The sequence below is a fragment of the Cibotium barometz genome, chromosome 33, assembly GCF_041138505.1.
Source record: "Cibotium barometz isolate CiBa-2024 chromosome 33, ASM4113850v1, whole genome shotgun sequence".
In the NCBI taxonomy this organism is placed as follows: domain Eukaryota; kingdom Viridiplantae; phylum Streptophyta; class Polypodiopsida; order Cyatheales; family Cibotiaceae; genus Cibotium; species Cibotium barometz.
In genome coordinates, this window is record NC_141078.1 from 33,809,500 (window position 1) to 33,819,256 (window position 9,757).

General features: G+C 35.8%; 1 protein-coding gene across 1 annotated transcript; it reads right to left on the reverse strand.

Annotated features, from left to right (window-relative positions):
* Positions 1–2,763: 2,763 nt before the first annotated feature.
* LOC147619504 (uncharacterized) lies at positions 2,764–3,589 on the reverse strand. Its single transcript, XM_086773455.1, has 2 exons — positions 3,421–3,589; positions 2,764–3,359 (listed from the first exon to the last, which is right to left on the reverse strand). The coding sequence occupies exons 1-2, from the start codon at positions 3,587–3,589 to the stop codon at positions 2,764–2,766; spliced, it is 765 nt and encodes a 254-aa protein (XP_086629581.1).
* Between the last annotated feature and the right edge of the window lie 6,168 nt (positions 3,590–9,757).

Consider the following 9,757-nt stretch of genomic DNA (forward strand, 5'->3'; position numbering starts at 1 on the left):
CCTTGAATGTGGCTACAAATTTACCTACTTTGGTGTTGTAGCACCACAACCCAGCGGAGTACTTCCATCTGGCTCTCCAAGGAAATTCCTCACATTTTATCGATCAAGGATATTCCTTAGACCAGCCTCTCACCATCCATTTGTTTACAAGACGATGTCATAAAGTGCCAATGGAATATATGCCTCTAGTAAACATGCTTATATTTAAAGGAAATATCTACCTTGAGAAACTCACGTACATTTATATTCAAAAGGTGCATGTAACTATAGCAAACTCTCAAGCTTAGTGCTCTTTAATTAGATAAACCATTTGTCAAGGTTGATGTAGAGGATGACATTTCACGCGCGAGAGCGGGTTTTGAGCGAAGGGGCAATGATTTGTAAAGAACACGAAGAAACCTATAGAATTTTTTCGTGAATGTTTCGTCTTTGGGTTGTCTAACCACAACCATTATTCTCATAGAAAATAAATGTGTGGTCGCAACAAGGAACCTCAAACGATGAATCTTAACTTCTATTGAAGAAAAACGCCTAACGACAATAAGAAACCTTAAACTAGGAAACCCCCAACAATGAATTAAAAACATAGTGGCCTACCAAAAATAGTATTGAGTAACACGAGATCAAATATAAGCGTATTCTATACAGATACAAAAAGTGATACATTTCTAGATCAAAAACCCAAAAATAGAACTCCAATAGTTAAATGCTATGCATATTCTCCTCCCAAGACCAAAATACAAGCAACCAAAAACATTTTCCATGTGTTTGTAGATAGCAACCCAAAATTTTTTTCCATGTGTTTGTAGATAGCAACCCACGAACAATGTTTAGGTACGATGGCATGGTGCCCCCCCACATGCTCGCAAAGTTTGGTCACCATCAAACGCAATGTACGATATACAAGTAGTGTCTAGTGTGTATTTTTTAAGTCTCTTACTATTGGAGAGGCCCTAAAACATCTTTCTCTTCCCCATGCCATCAAGAGGTCACCATGGAACAATGTTTGATATGTCAACTACCACCCAATGTGCATTTTTTCAAGTCTCCTAGTTCTCGAGAGGCCTTGGAAAATCCTCCTCTTCCCTATGCAATCGTATCCAAACATCGTCTGTCGATGGTGTCCAAACTTTACCGAGCATGTAGCGGGGTCACCATCCGATGATACTTAATGTGTCAAGGAGTCTCTAGTGTGCATTTTTTCAAGTCTCCTAGTGCTCAAGAGGCCCTAGAAAATCCCACTCTTTCCCATGCCATCGTACACAAACATCGATGGGGACTAAACTTTGTGAGCATGTTGGAGGTCCCCCCCCCACAAGCTCGTAAAGTTTGGTCACCCCCCATCAGACGATGTTTAACATGTCGAGTAACACCTAGTGTGCATTTTTCAAGTGTCCTAGTGCTTGAGAAGCCATGGAAAATAATGCTCTTATCCATGCTATCGTACCTAAATATCGTCCGATGGTGGTAACCAAACTTTTCGAGCATGTGGAGAGGTCACAAAGTATGGTCACCATTGGATGATGTTTAATATGCCAAGTAGCGTCCCTAGTGTGCATTTTTAAAGTATCCTCGTACTCAAGAGGTCTTGAAAAATCATTCTTTTTCCCATGCCATCGTACCTAAACATCATTCGACAGTGACCACATTTTACGTGTGTGTGGAGGGGTCCCCCCACTCACTCACAAAGTTTGATCACCGTCGGATGATGTTAAGGTACGATGGCATGAGAAAAAGAATGATTTTCCAAGGCCTCTTGAGTACGAGGCCCCCACACGATCGCAAAGTTTGATCACCGTTGGATGATGTTTGATATGTGAAGTAACACCCATTGTGCATTTTGCAAGTCTCCTAATGCTCAAGAGACCCTAAAAAATCATTCTCTTCTCCATACCATTGTACCAAATCATCATCCGATGGTGGTGACTAAACTTTGCGAGTATGTAGGGGGACTCTCTCGCAAAGTTTGGTCACCATCAACGATGTTTGATATGTCAAGTAATGCCCAGTGTGTATTTTTCAATTCAAACAATATGAAATATTAAAACAAAGTTGGTATACAAAATAAAACTAGAGACCCTTGGTTGGAGCCATGAATAACAAAACATAATTAATCATCACGATCAACCACATTGATAAAGTACAAAGATAAAATCAAGATCAACCACACTTATAAAGTATAATATTGTAAGATATTTGTTTCATAAACATAACATTCTCATATCAAATTAATAGTCTACACATGAAAGAAGATTTATATACAACTATTTCCTTGAGAAGAGGTAGCTAAAGAACATATTTTAAAGTGTTTAGCACAACCATCTCGCTAACAACAAGAAAAGGTCATGTTATAAGAAAGAGATTATTTATTTTCTAAAGGCAAAATTATAAATACAACCTATCACCCATCAAAACTAAATAGCATAGTATCTTCAATATTCTCCATTAGAAAAAAAACAAATACTAGTTTCATCAGGGATGTTCCCATGCAGAATACCTTTCTTTTAAGTAGTAGAACAATGATCATGTCATGGTTCTCTCTCTCTGTCAAAGAGGAAGAAGAAGAAGAAGAAGAAGTGTTCATGCTTTATTATTGCCAACTGTGTACAACATAAGATATTTCATTCCAAAATGATATCTCTTCAAGTTTGGTAACTACCTTTGAATCCTAAGGTATAAAATAGTCCCAAAAGCAAGTTGTAAGAGCATCAAAAGAAAAATCAGAGGTAATTAGAGGTAATTGCTGCTGCTTGCCCCACTTACTCAAAGTGGAGAGGTGCTCAATGTGGGGGGTTTGAGAGCTGTGTAATCTGCCCAAAGGTCCTCTACATTTCTGTTCATGAGCTCTTGGAAGTAGCTTTGGTTCCATCCCCGTTCTAGCCTAGAGTTTAGGGCTGACAAGAAGCCTGGCTTGGCCTCCTCGCAGAATTGAAGAAAGGAAGTGGTGAGAGGTGGCTCCTCACGATAATAATCCCATAAACTCCATGACCACTGCTGGCCAGCTTCACCTTCAGTAGCATACAGATGATCAGAAGACGTAATTATATCCTCTTGAATGGTATTAAATCCTGCAAATCTAGTCAGCGAATTGGCCATGGCACCCATTAACCCTAATGGAGCATCGCCTTTGCCATCCCATAGCCATACATGAGCCATTCCTGCATAAATAAGCCTCTCCAACTCTGCATCTGCATTGCCTTCAAAGCTTTTGAGGCTGATGTACTTGCAGCTTATGTGAATATTGCTGTTTATGGTGACTAATGGCAAGCTTATAGTATCCTCAAACAGCAAGGTAACCGATTTAACAGCCTTTCTTGGAGTTTCCGGGGCGGTGTAAAGCTGGCTTTTCATGAACAGAGCTGCATGTTTCATGGTGTTTCATGCTAATTAGAGGTAATTGCTGCTGCTTGCCCCACTTACTGTGGGCGCAAACTGGCCAGCGCTTTGCTTGCACCTGAAACCTTACATTTTCGCCTCCGCTCGGAAAACCAGACCATGCTACCATTAGTAAGATACAAAGGAAGAATACAACACGAGCAAATACCCACACCCCCGCGCTGTTATCATCTCTTGCTGCTTGCTCCTCCATACTGTAACCTTAGACTAATTATTGTTAATCTCTTTCTGCTTAGACTAATTATGGCTATTACCATCATTACCTCTTGCTGCTTGCTCCTCCATACTGTAACCCTCAGACTAATTACGATTATTGTCATCATAATCTCTTGCTGCTTGCTCCTCCATACTGTAACCTTAGACTAATTATTGTTAATCTCTTTCTGCTTAGACTAATTATGGCTATTACCATCATTACCTCTTGCTGCTTGCTCCTCCATACTGTAACCCTCAGACTAATTACGATTATTGTCATCATAATCTCTTGCTGCTTGCTCCTCCATACTGTAACCTTAGACTAATTATCCTATCCCAAGCTGATTTTTCTCTCTCTAAGACTGCGCGTATATACGAAATGCTTGTATAATAATGTTAAGCTTTTTTCCGGGCTTCAAAAGGATTGAACGTGTGATTTCTGTGAAGTCGGCCTCAGTATGGGACAAGCTCGTGCATGCCCATGTGATCCCTCCTACGGAAGGCCATATTTTACTCAGACGCCAATATGTACTCTTTGAGGGAGTTCCAATGCACTATATAGTCTATATTGTTTCTACACAACCTTGCATTGATTCATGTGAAATTAAGGTGACTTCACTCGCTTACAAATGATAATTAGATTGATCAAACTTGACCTTCCCATTGATTCATGTGAAATTAAGGTGACCTTCCCATTGATTTATGTGAAATCAAGGTGACAACTTACTTAAAAATGATAATTAGATTCATCAACCTTGACCTTCCCATTGATTCATGTGAAATTAAGGTGACTTAACTCACTTAAAATGATAATTAGATTGATCAATGATACCCGTGCACGTGAGGAATCCTTGGCCAAGGTCATATCAAGCACAAAAAGGACATAACTTGCATAAGACTAAACGTATGCAACAAAAGGTGTGCAGAGTTTGTAAGCTTATGATTGTCTATCCAACAAGGACCTACTAGGAGGTATTCTTACTTTTTGGCTTGCCAGTGGAAAGGCCTTGAGGTTTTTGGCTAGCTAGGGAAGTTTTCAAAGCACACTAAGTTGAAAATTTTATTAAATCATGTAGCCATCTCTTCATGATGAGTCCCTCTTTCTGTAGCCCCTACTTTCTCTCCCTCTCTCTCTAACCCCCTACTTTTATTCCTCTTCCCCCCTACTCTCTCCTTCTATCGCTCCCTCTCTTTCTAACCCCCTACTTTCTCTCCTTCTATCTCTCCCTCTTTTTCTAAACCTCACACCCTTCTCTCCTTCATAAAAATGAGCCCTAGCTCTACTTCTATAGAGTTTTAATTGCCAAAAATAGAATGAAGAAGAAGAAGGATTGAAGATAAATAATCACATGCCTTCCATTTTTATCTTCCTATTTTCAGATACACAACCCTTCAATTTACACTTTAAAATGGGCACCTTCATCTAATTATTTTAGAAACCCTTAATGATGATATCGGTATCATATTCTATCTCTCTAGGCTACCGCTTATCTCTCTCTCTCTCTCTCTCTCTCTCTCTCTCTCTCTCTCTCTCTCTCTCTCTCTCTTTAAATATAGATAGGCCCTTTGTGAACATCCATAGGATGTATAAATTTTCCTTCATATGATATTTTAAGGACTTAAATTTCTTATTTGATGCCACATCACCTTTGAAGTGAGAATTCCATGTCAAAACACAAATCTACTTGCCCAAACTTTACAAATAAAGTATGTATAAATTTCATGCTCCTTTTATATGATCTAGGTTGCTTATACTATGTGCATTATAAGGTTAAATACGGATGTGCATGTATCCATATACTTATGTATGTGTGCATGTGTGTAATATGTCTTGATCATCATTTCACATGCTTTCATGAATGTGTACATGTGTGCAATATGTGATGATCATCATCTCACATGTATGAATGCCTGTGTGCTAGTTTTTTAGATAATTCGTTTGTTGTATATATAATCACATCGTTTTTTTAATTATACAACTTCATGATTTTAAAGAAATTTTGAGAATGTTATGGCTATTTAAAGTTTTGGGCCTCAAGGGCCTAGACAATCGAGTCATGCTAACTTTTCTAGGCCTAGACCCAATACTTAAAATGGACATAACCTACTCAAAACTCATCGAAAAGTAGTCGTGTTTATACTCAAATCGACTGGACTGGCCCAACAAGTCCATCTAACATGCCAAAACTAAAAATTTTACACTTTTATTTTATTTTTATTTTAAATCAATGATTCTACAAGAATTATAATCTCATCTACCTCACATGTACAAAAAGAAAAGAAAAGATAAATAGTGTTATCTTCTTCTTGGAGTAAACTTACAAAATGGACTTAGCTTTCTCAAAACTAATCTAGATATGGTCATATTTAGTCTACCTACAATAGTAAGCTTATAAATTTTACATATAGTTTTTTTCCACTTTGAGGTTTCAAAAAATTAATTATACAAAAGACAACTTTGAAATGTCCTTATGCACGTAAGTTTCCATGTCATTCTTCATTTATTATATTGGCAAGCTTAGCATAATATTACTTTGCATATATGATGTGTATCATCATTAAAACTTAAAACATTGTGAGCTTCCAAATCTCACTCTTGGTGAAAAAAATGAACAAATAGAAAAGCTGACCATTTTCTCTTAGAAGCTTGCCACCATAAATGCTCACTAAAAAACCACACCAAAATGTAAAACCAAGAGCACTAATTCTATGTCATGAAAAAGTGAAACCATCAATTTTAATAAAAAAAGTTCTTGTATTAAACACCTCGTGGATATTTTTGAAAAAATGTTATTTCAACCTATTCTCTTGATTGAAAAATGTAGGGTGCCTAATAGCCCTCCCTTTTGGATGCCTTAAAGGTAAACATTTCAACAAAAGGCATATATGTGATATTCTTGAGGATAATAAAAGAAACTCGCCAACGTCATAATGAGGACTTTGGCATATTTTTGAAATAAAGTTGTTTCAACCTATTATATTGATTGAAAATTAAGGTGCCTAGTAGCTCTTGCTTTTGGGGATGCCTTAAAGGCTCACATTTAAACAAAAAGCATATATATGATATTCTTGAGGATAATAAATAAAATCACCAACGTCATAATGAGGACTTTGTGATATCAATAGAATCATCCAATATGAATTGAGCCTAGTCCACTTGCTAGCTAACATGACTATTGTTTGTCATGCATCGTGGATCTCATCATAATGAGGAATTTGTGATATCATTAGAATCATCCAATATGAATTGAGCGTAGTCAACTTGCTAGCAAACATGAATATTGTTAGTCATGCCTCGTGGATCTCCTAATGCCGATCTAGGCACTTTTGATACTTCTTTTAAATGATTTTGGGAACTTTTCAGAAATGGATAAGTCTAGTTGCTTATTATATAAAATACAAGAAAACATCTTTAAGTTCATTAAGTTTTAATGAAAAAGTTTGTACATCCACACAAAATATACCAATCAAAATGAGGACTAATTTTGGACATTACTGTAGTGATATCTTATTAGAAGGTTGAGAATGTCCATGATGATAAATTTTCATCTTTAGTTTCTTTTTCAATAATAACAGAAGCACTATAGTCCAAATATTAATAGGTTAGTCCATAACCCACACCTTTGATTTTTGTTTTCTAAGCATGTGAAAAGATCTTGTACTTGGTATGTAGCTTTGATACCACTGACATGAGATCTTGAAATACTTAATTGAAGAATAATACAAAACTCACAAATACACAAAGACTAAACCATAAAATTGGAATTAAATTGGGCAAGATGAGCATAAATTGTAACAAAAAAAAGAAAATAGAGTAGACATCACGCACACAGCAATTGAGTGTGCTGAAAAAGAAAAACATAACAACAAAAAGCACAATGGAAAATAAAACATGAAGAAGAAACTAGATGCGGTTGAGGAAGGTAACAATTGTCATTTAAATGAGGGGTCCTTCTATATTCAAAATATGGCAATGAAAGTGTACATTGGGCGAAACATCACAATAGAGAATCTCAAATTAAAAGACCCACAAAATTAGTAAATGGAAGACTTTTGATGATGTCAACTGACCTCAGCATTTGTCTTCACATGAATTTACAAACCAACACTCCAACGCATTAGGGGGCATTTCAACATAAAAAGGCCCTGTAAAAGGATCCCTAATTTCAAGAAATTAAGACTAATTTTATTGAGGCTTAAGGAGACAAACCTCATAATGACGCTTACTTTTGGCCCTAAAAGTAGGGGATCTCTCTAGTTTTCCCTCTCTAGGATTTTCACTCTAGGATTCTCTTTCTAGCCACTAAAACTCTCGAAACATCATCAATCTTGTCCATATAGGGGCTCCAAAAATATTTTTTATTACAATTCAAAATAATTATCTCAAAATAATTATCTCAAAATAACTTTCAATCACATTTAATGCACTTTCATTGCGTTTCTGAAGTTTCCTCTAAATTTCATATCAACAGTCATTAAAAGACAATCTTGTTTAATACACTTTCATTGCATTTTTGTAGTTCCCACAAATTCTAAATCAAGTCATTAAAAGAAAAGGAAAACTAATGTTTTTTTATTTGAAAGTTTAATTTAAATTTAAATTTCCAGATAGGCTAGCAATTTAAAATTTATATTTTATAAACCCACCTAAAAACCATTTCCTTCATTGATTACTATCACATCAATCTTGTCCATATAGGGGCTCCAAAAATATTTTTTATTACAATTCAAAATAATTATCTCAAAATAACTTTCAATCACATTTAATGCACTTTCATTGCGTTTCTGAAGTTTCCTCTAAATTTCATATCAACAGTCATTAAAAGACAATCTTGTTTAATACACTTTCATTGCATTTTTGTAGTTCCCACAAATTCTAAATCAAGTCATTAAAAGAAAAGGAAAACTAATGTTTTTTTATTTGAAAGTTTAATTTAAATTTAAATTTCCAGATAGGCTAGCAATTTAAAATTTATATTTTATAAACCCACCTAAAAACCATTTCCTTCATTGATTACTATCACATCAATCTTGTCCATATAGGGGCTCCAAAAATATTTTTTATTACAATTCAAAATAATTATCTCAAAATAACTTTCAATCACATTTAATGCACTTTCATTGCGTTTCTGAAGTTTCCTCTAAATTTCATATCAACAGTCATTAAAAGACAATCTTGTTTAATACACTTTCATTGCATTTTTGTAGTTCCCACAAATTCTAAATCAAGTCATTAAAAGAAAAGGAAAACTAATGTTTTTTTATTTGAAAGTTTAATTTAAATTTAAATTTCCAGATAGGCTAGCAATTTAAAATTTATATTTTATAAACCCACCTAAAAACCATTTCCTTCATTGATTACTATCACATCTCCTCACTGTCTGACTCAACAACTAAAAGATTCTCTCTCTCTCTCTCTCTCTCTCTCTCTCTCTCTGTCTCTCTCATTCTTTCCCTCCCAAGCCCTTCTCTCTTTGCAGTAGGTCTCAGTTTCTCTTTAGGATCCAAGCTATCTACCATCTTCCATTGTGTCTACTATGGCACTCACAGAAATAACAAACACCTCAAATTCATCACGAGTGAGGAAGGTAGACTTGCATATTTGCATCTTGAATGAATATGCACCTATCAGAAAAGAACATCTAAATGCACAGGAGAGGCAAGAAAGAAGACACCAGGGTCATTGTAATGTGGATCTTTGGGTTGATGGGTATTTATATCTTAATGATCCTTCTTCAAATTTCTCTCCACCTTTCACAGACCTATCCTCATTCATTCATTTTTTTGAAGAGGGTGAGAATGGGCTCTTTGGATATTGCAAACGCTTAAGTATATGTGATGCATGGAAGGTTCAATTTCTAAACTCACAAATTCATAGCTTGCAAGTCACTTTGAGTAGTGTGCAACAAGCTCTCGAAATTACACAGAATAATATTTTACAGCTACAAAGAGAGGGCAAAGAGAAAGAGGACCACATCCTCAAGTTACAAGAGGATACAATCTCGCATATGAAGAGCACACCCATGGGAGCCATAGAGCGAAAGAGGACAATGAACAACATTCAGAAACTTGCAATTGGTGGTGGTGCTCTCAAGCAAAGAATTCATGCAGCAAGGTTTGTTTGATTTTTGGTTATAAGTTATTCTTATTAGAGTATCTATTGTTT

What these genes read in the sequence shown, in the direction of transcription:
- LOC147619504 (XM_086773455.1), bottom strand. Translation starts at nt 3,589, where the DNA reads ATGGAGGAGCAAGCAGCAAGAGATGATAACAGCGCGGGGGTGTGGGTA. An exon ending in CTGGCCAGTTTGCGCCCACA is followed by an intron (nt 3,360 to 3,420) that starts GTAAGTGGGGCA and finishes TGAAACATGCAG; the next exon opens with CTCTGTTCATGAAAAGCCAG.